The 15,680-nt window shown below is 36.8% G+C and overlaps 3 protein-coding genes across 5 annotated transcripts in view; all 3 read left to right on the top strand.

Annotated features, from left to right (window-relative positions):
- trpm4b.2 (transient receptor potential cation channel, subfamily M, member 4b, transient receptor potential cation channel, subfamily M, member 4b, tandem duplicate 2) overlaps positions 1–9,236 on the top strand; it is a 47,798-nt gene extending 38,562 nt beyond the window's left edge. Inside the window, exons 24-29 of one of the 2 annotated variants that reach the window (XR_012387707.1) lie at positions 907–1,088; positions 1,178–1,310; positions 1,547–1,619; positions 3,096–3,189; positions 5,631–8,768; positions 8,921–9,236. Coding sequence is in view for 1 of the 2 variants with exons in the window: in NM_001282153.1 (NP_001269082.1) it covers positions 907–1,088; positions 1,178–1,310; positions 1,547–1,619; positions 3,096–3,189; positions 5,631–5,659 (511 nt within the window). In the remaining variant the exon portion in view is untranslated. Of the gene's footprint in view, positions 1–906; positions 1,089–1,177; positions 1,311–1,546; positions 1,620–3,095; positions 3,190–5,630; positions 8,769–8,920 lie in introns of those variants that run through there. The other variant, NM_001282153.1, reaches the window with a different exon arrangement.
- The window catches only part of fra10ac1 (FRA10A associated CGG repeat 1), an 855,621-nt gene that overhangs the window by 742,010 nt on the left and 97,931 nt on the right, over positions 1–15,680 (top strand). The window lies entirely within an intron of this gene.
- trpm4b.1 (transient receptor potential cation channel, subfamily M, member 4b, tandem duplicate 1) overlaps positions 10,983–15,680 on the top strand; it is a 42,190-nt gene continuing 37,492 nt past the window's right edge. For both annotated transcript variants that reach the window (XM_009306415.4, XM_009306414.4), the window contains exon 1: positions 10,983–11,134. In XM_009306415.4, coding sequence (XP_009304690.1) covers positions 11,075–11,134 — 60 coding nt within the window. In that variant the 5' untranslated portion in view covers positions 10,983–11,074. The remainder of the gene's footprint in view (positions 11,135–15,680) is intronic.

The following is a 15,680-nucleotide window of genomic DNA, read 5'->3' as shown; positions in this document are numbered from 1 at the left end:
TTTATTGGAGACAGGTCGGGACTACAGGCAGGCCAGTCAAGTACCTGTATCCTCTTCCTCCGCAGTCAGAACTTTGTAATTTGTCCAGAACGTGGTTTTGCATTGTCTTATTGAAATATGCATGGGCGTCCCTGGAAAGCAAGCCACATATTGTGCTCCAAAATCCCCCCAAAAAGTAGTTTTAGCATTAATGGTGCATCACAGAAGTGCAAGTTACCTTTGACAAGGGAACTGACACAACCGCATACCATGACAGACTCTGGCTTTTGGACTTGTTGCTGGAAACAGTCTAGATGATCCTTTTCTTCTTTGGTCCGGAGCACACGGTATCCAAAAATACCGAAAATTCTGATTAATCTGACCACAGAACATGTTTCCACTGTGTGATGGTCCATCCCAGATGCCTCAGAGCCCAGAGAAGTCAACAACACTTCTGGACACTGTTAACATAGGGCTTCCTTTTGGCACAGAACCATTTTCACTGGCATTCGTGGATGTAACAATGTGTTGTGGTACTTGTCAAAGATTTGCTAAAGTAGTCCTTAGCTCATGTGGTGATATCGCTTATAGATAAATGAGGATTCTTGATGCAGTGCCATACTTTCTTTTTTATTTGCATTTTCCATACTGTCCCACCCTTTTCTGATTTTGGGTTGTATTAATTTATGTGTATAAATCATTTTGTATTAAGAAACATTTTAAATATTTTGGAAGAGTAAACATGTCAGGTTCTAACATTTTAAATAGATCACCAACTTCTGCTTTTTTATTAGTTTCAAAAACACAGACTTATTAATGATTTAAAAAGGCATCTATAGCTTTTCATTGTTCTTTTCTGCTGGGGATACTGTTGCTCTAATAAAATGCCCAAAAATTTATTAAACATTAATTAATGTTCTTCTGCAGCTATACGTTTTCCAAGGTTCAGGAGCGCAGTGACACATACTGGAAATTTCAGCGGTATAATCTGATCGTGGAGTATCATTCACGTCCGACGCTCGCTCCACCATTCATCATCCTGTCTCACATCAACCTCCTGATCAAAAGAAAAATACGCAAAGTGCAGTCCGCCAAAGTCCAACGATTTGGTAAAGTTTAAAAAATGTATAGCTCAACAAGAACATTTGTTAGAGCTAAACGACTGATAAATAAATGTCTGTGTTTGCCTTTAATATAGCCCTGAAGATAAAGGGTCAAGAGAAGAAGGAGCTGGTGAAATGGGAGAACCTGCAGAAGGAGAACTATCTGGCCCTTGAGATCAAAAAACAGAGAGGAACTGACTCTGAGAGGCTCAAACGCATAACTTCTAAGTGAGTTAAACTTAAATTGAACATTTTTATATTAGGACATGCTGATACAACTTTCCAATGAGCATTGGACAAAGAGATTAGACAAAAATAATTGTGATAAACCAAAACTGACCAAATATGATAAACTATCACTTGACTACTACTGCTTCATCGCAGCGGTAACTAAACCAGAACAAAATGTGATTTAAACTGTTTTTCCTCAGATTAACATTGATGTGGATGGTGTTTTGTTTCAGAGTGGATAGTGTGATCAAACAGGTTGCAGAGATCAGAGATGTAGACCGCAGACTGAGAGCGGTCGAGTCAGAGGTGAGAAAACATGATGTTTTACCAGTGTTATATTGTGCACTCAATGGCCACCTTATCAGGTACACTAATGGCCCGTTTCCACTGACTGGTACAGTACGGTACGGTATAGGTCACCTTAATCAGGCTGGTGTTTCCAATAGCAAGGGTACCCTTTTGGTGGGCGTGGTGTACGACAGAAAGTTTTAGTCGATGTCATTCTAGCTTGAATAAATGTCTACAGTAAAGCCGTACAGGTCGTTCACAAATCATATGAGAAGCACTTCTCTCAAAACAGATGCTTCATACACATAAATACTTGTGTATAAATGCTCATTACTAACTTTTCTATGAACATGATTTGATCATAACTGCAGATCAATGACAGTGCGAAATAGCCTACTGTAACATCTGCAATAATATCAAATAAATAAATACAACATATATGAACACATGCAGCCCTATACTGTCTGATATGTTACTAACTACAGAAAAACTACACACAGCATACATTTGGTCCTTATTTAGGTTAAATAACAACATGCAACATAGCCCACAGTCAGAGCAGACCTCTCATCTGTGTCTGTAATCTTCACCAGCACATGTAGCCACTTGTTAGAGAGTAATTCTGTCATTCCGAGTTCATAGTAGTCTAAAAGATGATGATAAGCATGGGCAGTTTGTTTGTGATGCAGGTTGCAGAAACAATTTGCCCCTGTGTTTTCTCTTTTTTCTTGTGGCTTTTCCTTTGTTTGTTCGCGTTTGTCCTTTTCTTTCCGGAAAGATCAGATGACGAAGACACTTCAATAATCACGCGCACGTTATTATCATCAGCTCGAGAAATTCGTAATATCAAATATTTACGCGATTGCGAGCTCCTGAAAGAAAGCGAAAACCGCTCGCACTTTTAGACGCCCTCTTAAAACAACAACAGGACATGGCAGATTTTGTTCTTCATGACTTTGTGTCTGAACATCAAGTTTGTTTGAGCTCCGGTCATCCATGGTTCATTATTATATGCATATAGTTTTACGGTGTAATCTCATGGCTGTGTATTTAAAACATGGCGGTTCCCTTCTTGTGATTGGTACCCTTTGGAATTGGTGCCAAAAAAGTGGTACGATTTGGTTTGGTTGACAGTAGAAACGTCCATAAAAGCGTACCCAACCATACCGTATTGCACCACTTAGTGGAAACGGGGCACAACAGAGTATCTTTGTGATGTGCTGAAGCAGGAGATTCACATCATGGACAAATCTGCAGCAACCGTGTGATGTTGTGATGCAAATACAAATCCAAAATCTCTAAGAAATATTTCCAGCAATTACTTGCTCAATGCCACAAAGAATTAAGGCAGTTCTAAAAGCCAAAAATGTGGTCGACCCAGAAAAATCTAACATCAAAATAAACATCGAAAGGTGTATTGTAGCTAGTAATGTGGTATAGGTGTATCACGGTGTATGTAGACTGTTGTTGATTTGATTGATATTGTATTTGCAGATGGAGTTCTGTACCTCTTCTCTACAGTGGATTATGGAGACTCTTTCTCAGAGCAGCATGGTGAAGACCACTAAAGCACATCCTACTCGCAAAGGTAAATACTGATACTTCTGTCACAACATACACTGACACACACACACACACACACACACACACACACACACACACACACACACACACACACACACACACACACACACAACCACACACACACACACACACACACACACACACCTACTGCATATATACAGAGTAAATGAGACTGTTTCTCATTTGCTCACTAAATAAATGTAAACAATTTTATGTGTAAAATAAAATAAGTCAAAAAATAAGTCAAATGAAATATTTAATTTAGGCTTCCCCGAGTTAATATGAATATTTCTGATATTTAATATCTGTATTATTTATTTTTGTTTAATAGTCATATGGTCTACAAGTGTAATGAGTAGGGTCGGCAACATAGGTGAGGATCTACGTGCAGTTTTTTGAACATAATGGTCGTACAGGCAAGGTTAACACAGAGGGACAGATTGAATCATGCAGGAAATCCAGAGAATGGTTAGTATAACAGGCGAATGGTCAACAGGGATCCAAAAACATGAAAGGCAAGACAAGGAAACTGCTAGAAATGCTCACAGTTAACAAGACTCAGCTCTGAGTGAGGTGTATTTATAGTCCTGGTTATCAGTCCATCATGAGCTTCCAGCTGTGTGTGTTTGTAATTAGGAGGAATCAGGAACTGGTGTGTGAGTGCTAAGAGTTCTGGGAGTTGTATTTCATGTATTTCATGCGGTTCATTTGGACAGGTGTGAATGGAGCAATCGCACTCGAGTGCACAGCAAAAGCGGACCTTGAAGAGGTGGTCATGGTATGCTTTTAATCAGACCCTGGAGTGATTAGTTTGTGGTGAGAATATGATCCGAAATAAAACAGACCCAACCGCAAAAAGCACTGCGCCTTTTTGGACTAATCCAGCTGCCGTAGGCCGATGTGCTGTGCAATATGGAGTGTGAAGGAAAAAATTGTTTAACAGTGCTTTACAAACTATTTTAAACAGAGAGAGAGAGAGAAAAGGAAAAACATTACCTGATGGATCAATGGTATAATTTACGGAAGATGACCATGTCACAGTTTACTTAAATTAATTCACACCTTCTGAAGTGATTTGCTATGCACCTTCGCCATTTGCAATGCATTAAAACATTGTTTTCCATTCACAGCCACGTTTCATTCTCAAAATGTATAGTTTGTCTAAAGCAGACATGTCCAAGCTCGTTCCTGGAGGGCCGGTGTCCTACAAAGTTTAGTTCCAACTCCAATGAGACACACCTGGGCTAGCTAATCAAGCTCTTACTAGGCTTACTAGAAACATCCTTGCAGGTGTGTTGAGGCAAGTTGGAGTTAAAATCTGCAGGACACCGGTTCTCCAGGACCGAGTTTGGACACACCTGGTCTAAAGTGATGCATACAAACTATATAGTATACTATGAGCAGGGATGCAATCAGCCAGCACAATCGTAGCTCCATAATCAAAATCGATATTTTGTGTCTGCCTGTTTGTTTCCTTGCGGGAGGTCCATTGGCATTTTTCCGCATGTGAATTCTGACCAAGTGAAAAGTAGTTTTGGGAATACGTTCAAAACATCTGGCCAATGAGTGATGTGGATTTTGTCACATGGCTGCATTTTGGTACTTTTAACAGGTTCAGACCAAAGCAATCAGGGGTCCATTTCCCAAAATCGCTAGCCAACTAAGGTCGCAAGTTCCGTCGTTACAAACATAGCTTGTTGATTTGCCGTTTCTCAAATCCGTCGCTCCAACGAACATCCGCAAACTACATCGCAAAGTTGAGCACTTGAGCACTGCTTGTCTAACAATTTTTACAGTTCAGTTTTAGCGATCTTCATGTTTACAATTGCGCTCCCTTTGCAGTGCACTTTGAAAACATTGATGTCATTTTGAACACAGCCGTGTCTCATGATGAAATTTAGAGGTGACCTACTATTTAAAAGCAGAATTTATTTTACGTCTCCAAAGCTTGTGAAAACAAAAAACATAGCATAAGTTAATACTTTTATTTTATAGTAGGTTATTTATTAAGTATCTGTACTGTATATGTCATGGGCCTGCTGGTTAGAACTTTCTGCTGTGGTTTGCAAATGTCAAATTGTAAAAGTAGAGTTTTAAAAAATAAATAAATAAACAGTATTCTACTTAATAATAATCATCATCATCATCATTAATACTATTATTAAAGTATGTTTTTTATTTCTAATACATAATAATTATTCAAATTCATTTCTTAATAGATAGGCTAATTATTTATTTATTTATTTATATGATTTATATATGATATTAAAATACGTGTTCACTTTTGTAAGTGATATGTTTTAGAATGAGATATGTCATATTCTCAATAATATTTGTAAAGGAAACACAAATAGTTTATAAGCACAGTTTTACTGGACAAATATAATCAATATATTTGTGATTATGAATTTCTGAACATGCTGTGATTCATCTTTTTGTCATCAGCCGTCACTTCAGCCAGCATTGAGAAATGAGAAAGAGCCGTTTCCTGTGTTGGTCTTCTGTCCTCATTGATGGATACTCTAAACAAGAAGCCGCAGAGAGCCAGTGAAAGGAGGGATGATGCCAAAAACTCTTCCCATGTTCTGCTTTCCATCTTTAAACTGGTCATCCTGGCCTTTTCATGCTTCATCCTGCTCCTACAGGTTTACTCGGTGTGAGATTCAGCTTTTGTTCAGTGGTTTTGCGTAATACAGAGTAACCTTCCTGAACCAAATTCATACATTTAATTCAGTATATCTCATTTATTAATCAAACTTTTACGTGGTTGGGGATAATGATTGGATTCTGACCTTTGGTAATCTCTGATGGGCAATTTCATTTCTGAAGGATAGCATATTTTAGATATATAAAATGGCAGATTCTTGCCTACTCCTATGGGTAATTTTGCCCATGATATATTGTGCTCTGGATGTGAAGTCATTTCAATCGGCGGCCATCGTTAAAACACCCCCCGAGTATGTGCAGCTCTTATGTCTTTGAATGGGGAAACATCAAATTCTCCAAAAGTGTTTGCCAAGCTTACTATATTACATTTCATATTTAAAATAACCAATGGAATCTGACAACAGCAGGCTCATAAGTTTTGTTTATAAACATTAAGAAAATGACTGCCTTCACATTGCGAGCAGGGGTCATGTGAGCAGCACTGAAGGGATGGTTTTCGGCGCCGGGTCTATTTTTTCTGCAATATTCCACTCGAAGGGATCGCACACATTTGATGAACAAAATAAATATGATTCCACAACTGTTTATTTTGTGCACTGTAAAACCCAACTTATCAAATGAAATGAGTGTAGTTAGCTTAAAATTTATTGAAAGTTAATTCTGCTCCTTTGAAAAGAGTTTTGAACTCAGTGTTGAAGGTAATGAGTTCATTAAATGAAGTAAGTTCCCAGTACTCATATAGATTAGTTTTCTTTAACTCAAATGGTTTGCAGCAATCGGTTTCCTTAAACCAGTGGTCACCAAACTTGTTCCTGGAGGGCCGGTATCCTGCAGATTTTTGCTCCAACCCTAATCAAACACACCTGACCAGGCTAATCAAGGTCTCACTAGGTATACTTGAAACAACCAGGCAGGTGTGTTAAGGCAAGTTGGACCTAAACCCTGCAGAGACACCGCCCCTCCAGAAGCGAGATTGGTGACCCCTGCCTTAAACGGTATGAGTTGCCTGAACTTATTGGGTTTTACAGTACTCAGTTGGTTTGAGTTCTCTTCATTTATCGGGTTTTACTGTGCTCAAATTGCTTTGTTTACTCAAATAGATGAAGTTCACAGTACTATTAGGATTAGTTTTTGAACTTGAATGGTTTGTTGCGATCGGTTTCCTCAAATGATTTGAGTTACCTTGACTTTTTGGGTTTTACAGTGTATTAAACAGTTTATTGTAAGAACAGTGCATAAAACAGTGTACATGTTGAAAAACAACCTCTGAAGGGTTCACATTTATTGATTTATGCATTTTTTGCTACGTAATGTTACAGTAAATATGTGTCAAATGTTTATAGAGATGTCATAATGTGACATGTCTTCTTTGATAAACCACTACAACAAAAACTTTGTTTACATTTTAAATAACCTATGGCTATATATGAGGAGTTCAGATGCAAACCCCTCTAAATCCATCATTTTCTATCAGGCTCCCCTGATTAGGTTCAGAAGTTTCATTTTATACATAATGATAAGGTTATTAGCTAGTAAATAAAGTTTTTTTTTTTTTTTCAAAAATGTCACTTCAGACAGTTCTTCGTTTTTTAACAAGGTAAATTTGCTTTTGCATCAAAACCAGCTAAATCCACGTCTGCTTTTTATGCAAAAACCTCTAAATCCATCTATTGGGACAAAACAGTGTAATTAGTTGAAAATCACCTAATATGCAATTAGAGATTATTTTACTGAACTTAAAACACATTACAGAAACAGCCTGAAATTAAAAATATATAAATCTGTCAAGTAAGTGGCGGTTCATTCCACTGTGGTAACCCCTGATCAACCAGGGACAAAGCAGAAGTAAAAATGAATGAATGAAATCTGTCAAGTGCATTAATCAATGACATTCAATTTTAATTTAATTAAATCTTAACAATGTGTTGTCATTTCTGATATTTGGGATTAGGATTTAATGTAAGTAGAACAATTTAAACAAGCTTGTTAAGGTCAAATAATGTAGTGTAAAAGCATGGTGAAACATTAACATCTGTGCATTGTCCATTAAAAAAACGTAATATAAATAATGTTTAGTTTTATACATTATATTTATCTTTTAAAACAGCTTGCATTAGCAAATAAAACACTGTAGGCCGACTGTGCAGAAAAAAAGAGGATGTATTTCAGAAGCTGTCATTTATTCATCCTCACTATACTCAAGATCTTGGTCTGTATTTCGTCTGTTTATCCTCATAGCATCCATGCGGGATAAAAGAACAGCATCCTAACTTCGTCTTTCGTAAAATGGAATTGCTGTTTAATGTAGCTATAGTAAATCAGGCTCATAAAGCCGGCATATCAGCACGCTGCTACCATGAAAACTATGATTCGATTTGCGCCTTCTGATTGGTTCTCGGGATATAGTGGCTTTTGCTGTCAAAGGCAAGTGGCGTTCAGCGGCTTTTGCTGACAAACTTATTTCTGAATGTGCTGATGCTGCAATTTAGATGATTTCAAACAAAAATATTTGTTGAACATAAACTAAGTGCCTAAAGCATTCGCTCAATGTCATTATCTCATTTTTGGCGGAAGTGGCGTTTAAAATAGTGGCTTTTGCATCTGAACTCTTCATATATATACACACACACAGAGATTATATAAGATTAATGTACGTTAACTGTCTGCGGTAACAATGTTCTGCAATTTTGGATGTTTGGGTCTTTTTTTACTCCATTTTTTGGTTATTATATATCATTTGCACTTTTGTGATGGCATTTTTAACGAGTTGTTTTTGTCTTCATTTGTGTTTTTCATTTTTATTGCTTCTTGTTTTTGTCATTTTGGTAAATATGCTCTGAAACCATAACTTCTGACAGAAAGGATAATACAGTAAGTGGAGTTCAAGTTTGTCTCTCAGATTTCTCTAGAGCAGTGGTCACCAAACTTGTTCCTGGAGGGCAGGTGTCCTGCAGATTTTAGCTCCAACCCTAATCAAACACACCTGAACCAGCTGATCAAGGTCTTACTTGGTAGACTTGAAACATCCAGGCAGGTGTGTTGAGGCAAGTTAGAGCTAAACCCTGCAGGGACACCGCCCCTCCAGGACCGAGATTGATGACCCCTGCTCTCCAAAACTAAAACCAAAACAAGTCTTCACTCAGGTTTCTCCACTTACTTAATGTACTCTTTGAAAGAGGAACTTTGGAAAGGAAAAATCAAAGAGCTCATCACTTTAAGACAACAATTTATAGAAAACAGGTCTTATTTATTTGAAAGCCAAGGACTATCATTTAGTGGTTGGATTGAACAAGCTTTCATAACTTCAAGCACAATCACACAAACAGAGGACAAACCAGAGGATCAAATGCTGTATACTCATGCATAAAAAACCTTTACAAACCAGTTGACTTGTATGCAAGTTTAATTTATTTGTGTCATCTATACAATCACAAAGTCACTTTTGAACCATAAAGTTCCTCTATATGACATGTGTTGCGCTTTTATTCATTTATACAGCTCGCTTTGTGTTATATGAAGGGTTTGTCTACTCGGGTCAATAAACCAGACACACAAATATTGTGGTCGGATTGATTTTAAAATAAACTTCATTAAATGCCTTTTATTCAAACTTTATTAAATCTATTAATCTTTACTTCATTATAAAAAATATAAAAGACAGGAACAAATCCCTGGTATGGAAGCAAAACGGTAGTCATTTTGAAATGCAATATGAACAGCAGTGCAACATCTAAAATGGCAGTGTATATTTAATAAACGTTCTTTGTCAAATGTAAAGTTTGGTGTGAAATGAGAATATATGATGATTTACTTCTGCCATTTCCAACCATAGTTTTAATGTAATGTTGAATTAAAAATTACCCAAATTCTATGTATTTGTGTAGTGTATAGTACAAGTCAGAATTATTAAATCCCTTTGTTTATTTTTTATATATTTTCCAAATGTTTAGGAGAGCAAGGACATTTTTTGATTACAAAATATTTTTTAATTATTAGCCCCTTAAAGATATATTTTTATGATAGTCTACAGAACCAAACATCGTTATACAATAACTTGCCTTATTACCCTAACCTGCCTAGTTAACCTAATGAACCTAATTAAGTGTCACTTTAAGCGGAATACTAGCATCTTAAAAAATATCTAGTCAAATATTAATTACTGTCATCATGGCAAATATAAAATAAATCAGTTATTAGAAATGATTTATTAAAACTATTATGATTAGAAATGTGTTGAAAAAATCTGCTCTCTGTTAAACAGAAATTGGGGAAAAAATATACAGGGGGCTAATAATTCTGACTTCTATGTATGAACAATTTCCATGCAAATTTCAACCATGCCATAAAAAAATGTTTTTACCAAAATATGGAAACTCATTCCAGATTTTTTGTGTAAGCAAGTTTTTTACAGCACTTTAGAAATACTCAATAATGTATCTGTCAATGTTTTTAAATTCAAACAATTATATTTGATTTACCAAAGTCGCACAAGGGGCAATTTCACATCGGTCACATCCATAACGGAAAGATGTCACATCCATAGCAATACTTTTTCCTCATAAATGCAAAAAAAAAAAAATAATAATAATAATAATAAATAAATAGAAATATATATATATATATATATATATATATATATATATATATATATATATATATATATATATATAATTTTATTCTATATATCCTTTTGACTGTCATTATTTCTTTTGGGTTGTGCACTTTAATTTACAGAATTTCTACAAAGAATGTATACTGTAAGCCCTTAGCCTACTTTTTTGGTCACATCCATAACACATGTTTATTTTCCTCATTTAAAGTACAAAACATGTTTACAGATTGATATTTTTCTGATCCCATAATTCTGTGGTCGGTTATTCTGGAAAATAAAAACATAATATTAAATATATATATATATTACTACATAAAATACAAATGTTATGCTCACACATACGAAATTGATATCTTGCCATGGGCTATATCAGATTTCTATGTGGGTAATGTAACTCCTTTGTCCACTAGTGATGCGGTCGACGAAACTCATCCTAATAGTAGGTGTGTGAATGGGGCCAGAGAGCCACACCCACCGCTCATCACTCACACCTGAACCGCCGAAAGTCTCCAGCGGCCGGACTTCCTCCTTCAGGTCTGCCGTGGCAGTGAAACACTGTTGCAGAGCACCGTGAGCTCAATCTCACCTCAAACAGGATTGTAGAAACTTCATGATGAACGAGAAGGACATTGAAGAGGGCGAAGTGGCCGTGATGCCGAAAACAGATCTAGTAAGTCTGACAGAAAACTGATAACAGCCGCTTCAACTTTAACCTCGTTTCCATTTAGCCTCATTGTTGACAACCAGCAAGACATCGGGGAGGAGTCAGACTCTAGACAGCATACTAAATACAAGACTACATGTGCTTATCACGTCCTGCTTTCTGTTTCTGTTTTTGTTAGCTACTGGTCATGCTTTATTACATGCGCTCATGATACAGTGCAGCCTGGTAACGTTTGAAGAGTGCCACCTGAAAATTGCTTCTCAAATAAGCATTAGTCTCTGGATTTATTTGTTTATTACTTTATTTAGCTTTAAATAAATTGAAATTCGGGCGCAGCATTGGCGCAGTAGGTAGTGCTCACAGCAAGAAGGTCGCTGGTTCGAATCTCGGCTCAGTTGGCGTTTCTGTGTGGAGTTTGCATGTTCTCCCTGTCTTCGCGTGGGTTTCCTCCGGGTGCTCCGGTTTCCCCCACACTCCAAAGACATGCGGTACAGGTGAATTTGGTAGGCTAAATTGTCCATAGTGTATGAGTGTGTGTGTGGATGTTTCCCAGAGATCAGTTGCGGCTGGAAGGGCATCCGCTGCGTAAAAACTTGCTGGATAAGTTGGCGGTTCATTCCGCTGTGGCGACCCCAGATTAATAAGGGGACTAAGCCGACAAGAAAATGAATGAATAAATTGTAAATTCTTTGACATAAAAGTAGCTAAAGAATGACTGGACCTGCGTAAAGAACAGGAAACTGAGAAAAATGCAGTTGGCCGAGATTTTACACTAATTATAATAATTTTAATCACTAAATGATTGGGGTAAAGTTGGTTTTATATTCACACATTTGAACTTTGTTCAATATTTCAATGTTTGAACATATCCTTTCAGAAAAGTCATTCATTCATTTTCTTTTTGGCTTAGTCTCTTATTTATTTGGCGGTCGCCACAGCGGAATGAACCGCCAACTTATCCAGCATGTGTTTTACGCAGTGGATGCCCTTCTAGCTGCAACCCAACACAGGCAGTTTAATTCATTTAATTCACCTATAGCGCATGTGTTTAGACTGTGGGGGAAACCGGAGCACCTGGAGGAAACCTACGCGAACGCAGGGAGAACATGCAAACTCCACACAGAAATGCCAATTGGCCCAGCCGGGGCTCAAACCAATGACCTTCTTGCTGTGAGGCAATTGTGCCACCCGTTTCAGAAAAGAATTCAGTACAAATTCCAAATGTTAAATCATATCAGTGGCCAATGACTATCCAAGTACAACATTGTTCATTAAAAAGTGCTAATGTTGTTTTGAAGTCACTCTTACATGCGGTTTCATAATGAACATTAAAAGCAAATAAAACAACAATTTTACCTCAGTTAAATTATGCTAACTTTAAAGAAATTGTGGCACTTGGAGGTTTATTTCCATCTGAACTCTTCATTTTTTACAGTTGAGCTAGTATGCTAGTTTAGTGTTGCGGAGGTTACTTTGAAAATGTAATAGATTACAGATTACAAATTAGCCTATTTAAAATGTAATAAGTAGTGTACCTTTCAATTACTTTATCGAAGTAAAGTAACTGATTACATCTGATTACTTTTTGATTACTTTTAGGTCTCTTATGGACATTTTCAACTAAATCAATTGTAAGCGTTTGTACCAAGCAGGTGTGACCTTACAGTAGCTCTGATTACTGTTAGAATTTCTAAATCTCTCATCACTTCAATTAGGATTATATTTCATTTTAAAGTGCAGCCACTAGAGATGGGGGACTCGAGTCACATGACTTGATTCGAGTCAGACTTGAGTCACAAAATTTCAAGTGGTGCTCGCTGCAGAGCCATTTGGGCGAGCTGAGCTCCAGCGAGGGGGAGCTTGAGCTTGAGCTCCACCTTTTTTGCACTTCTTCTACGAGTGATGTCACTGGGGGTAGGGTTAGGGGTGGGGTTGGTGTACGCATTAAAACAGCTTACAGGAGGAGGAGCGAGAGCTCTCCAAAATTTAGGACTTGAGACTTGCTTGACAAATATCCAAAAAAGACTCAACTTGACTTGGACTTGACTGTCATGACTCGAGACCTGACTTGTACTTGAGTTAAAAGACTCGGAAAAAAAACTTGTTTTTGTTAAATACACAACCGTTTGTTATATATTATGCATTTAAAAACAAAACAAAACCGAAAGTTCTAAGTCATGCATGTGCAGTATTAACAGCTCATCGGTTCTCAGATTGGTCTGAAATAATCAGTTAAATTTGCTGGATTGGATCATTCGGTTCATTAAGACGAACCGCTTTAAATGATTCATTAGATTCATTTGAACGATTCATTTGCTATTCGGGATTGACTTGAAAGTGACTTGCTAGACCAAGCTAGAACTTGACTTGATGTGACTTGAAATAGGCAGTGACTTGATTTGACTTGAGTCTGACAAAAATTGACTTGACTTGCTTGAGACTTGAAGGTTATGACTTGAGACTTGCTTGTGACTTGCACATGTGTGACTTACTCCCACCTCTGGCAGCCACCACACAACCATACCTAATAACAAAAAATGATTACAGTTTTTACAAAAATAAATTTTAGTTAGTTGTGCAGAGTGATTTTTGTGGCATTTGTAACAAAAAAGAAAATGCATTCAAGCTATTTTTGCAATATTTATTTCTACAGGGTGGGCCATTTGTATTGATACACCTTAATAAAATGGGAATGTTTGGTGTGATTAATGTCCTGTTTGTGGCACATTAGTAAATGTGAGGGGGCAAACTTTTCAAGATGGGTGGTGACCATGGTGGCCCAGGTGAAAAATAAATAAATGCAATTAAAATACATTTAAATACCCGCAAATGCATTTTTAGTACATTTGTATTTTTTGTGTTAAAAGTGTGATGGTTTTGCACTATAAATATTCTAATTAAAAGTATGTTTATACTTCAGTAGGACTTTAGTACACTTGACAAAAGTGTATACTAGATACCAGTGATACTTAAATAAATTTTTAGTGTACTACAATAAAGTACACTACAGAAAAAACATCCAAAAGAGTTTTATTAGTGTGTTCTTCAAAAGTGTGCTTTAAATGCTTTAAACATTAGTTGATTTTTAGTACACTGTTTACATACTAATCTTAAGTTTAAAATAAGTTAATATATAAAAAAAATATTAGTAATGTATTGTAGTAGAAATACATTTTCCCGAAAGTTGCACTAAAGTACACTTAATGTGAATGCAATATCATCACTAACACTTAAATTGATTTTGAGTGTGGTCATTTTAAGTTTACATTAAATTGACTTTATTAAAAATCTATTAGTAATGTATTGTAGTAGAAGTACATTTTCCCAAAATACTTTTAATACAGTATTAAGCACACTTTTTTTTTCACAATTTTTATATTCGTTTAATATTTTACTATTATACTTTAAATTAGTCATAAATATATTTAATTGTTTAAAATTAGGGTTTAAGTGTATTTCTAGTTGTAACTAAATATATATATATATATATATATATATATTAGGGATGTAACGGTATTATAAATACCGTCATACCGCAATATTAAATTTTTTCGATATTACCGAAGTCGCATGACTCGGTAAAACTATAGGTCTTCTGAGAAAATTTGCTCAGGCGAATGAAGCGAACGGGAGGTAGCTGAAACTTCATTTCCCATCAGCCCCGGCGTGGCCATAATCCTTTGCGGTCTGTTGTCGCTACAGATCCAGTAATGCGGAAATGGAGTGTTCTGCTGGTAGCGGAGATGAAAAAAAGATGGAAATGATCGAACCTAAAGCGGGTGTTGTCGCCGCGCGCGTGCTGAATAGCGGTGCTGTCGCGCGCGTTCTGATCAGCTGTGTTGTGGCGCACGTATTGTAAAGCGCCGAGGGGGGGTTGAGCGCGCATACTCAAGAGAGGTGTTATTGCGCGCCTACTGAAGGGCTGGACTGGACTGAGGTTGTGTCGCGTCGCGGGGGCACTTTTGATCGTTTTGGAAGGGCATTTTCTATCCAAGACTAAAAAGGGCATGTACACTGCACAGGTTGAGCCCTATGTGTGCACGTGCCTGCAAGTTGGGGAATACGACTAATAACAGTCATGGGGACTGCAGAAACACAGCACACTGTTCAGATTGATGCAGACATTGACTTGTACCGCAAAGAGATCTCTATCTCACTCATGGTTTGTCCTCTCAAGTGGGGGAAAGACAATGCACAACGTTACCCCACTGCTGTCAACATGGGCCAAGTCATATCTCTGTCCCAGAATCCTCAGTCCCAAATGAGAGGGGTTTTTTCTGTTGTAGGGGACATTGTAAATACCCAGAGATACCAGCTTTTACCAGATTATAGTTATATGATAATTTTCCTTTAAACCCATCTCTATCTAAGTGAGTGATTAAATGTTGAATGTGATGAGTTTTCAACAATACTAAATTGAAACTTTATTTTTTTTACATGGTTTAATAATTTTTTGTTATTAAAATTGAAGTTCCTGTTTCAAAGCTTACAGATAGATGGCTAATTTGTATGTCATTGACACTTTTGGCACTTTTTTGGAGTATTTTCAAAA

The sequence above is a fragment of the Danio rerio genome, chromosome 12 (genome assembly GCF_049306965.1).
Source record: "Danio rerio strain Tuebingen ecotype United States chromosome 12, GRCz12tu, whole genome shotgun sequence".
In the NCBI taxonomy this organism is placed as follows: Eukaryota; Metazoa; Chordata; class Actinopteri; order Cypriniformes; family Danionidae; genus Danio; species Danio rerio.
The sequence above is the reverse complement of the archived record's forward strand: the minus strand, read 5'-3'. Positions and strand labels throughout refer to the sequence as shown.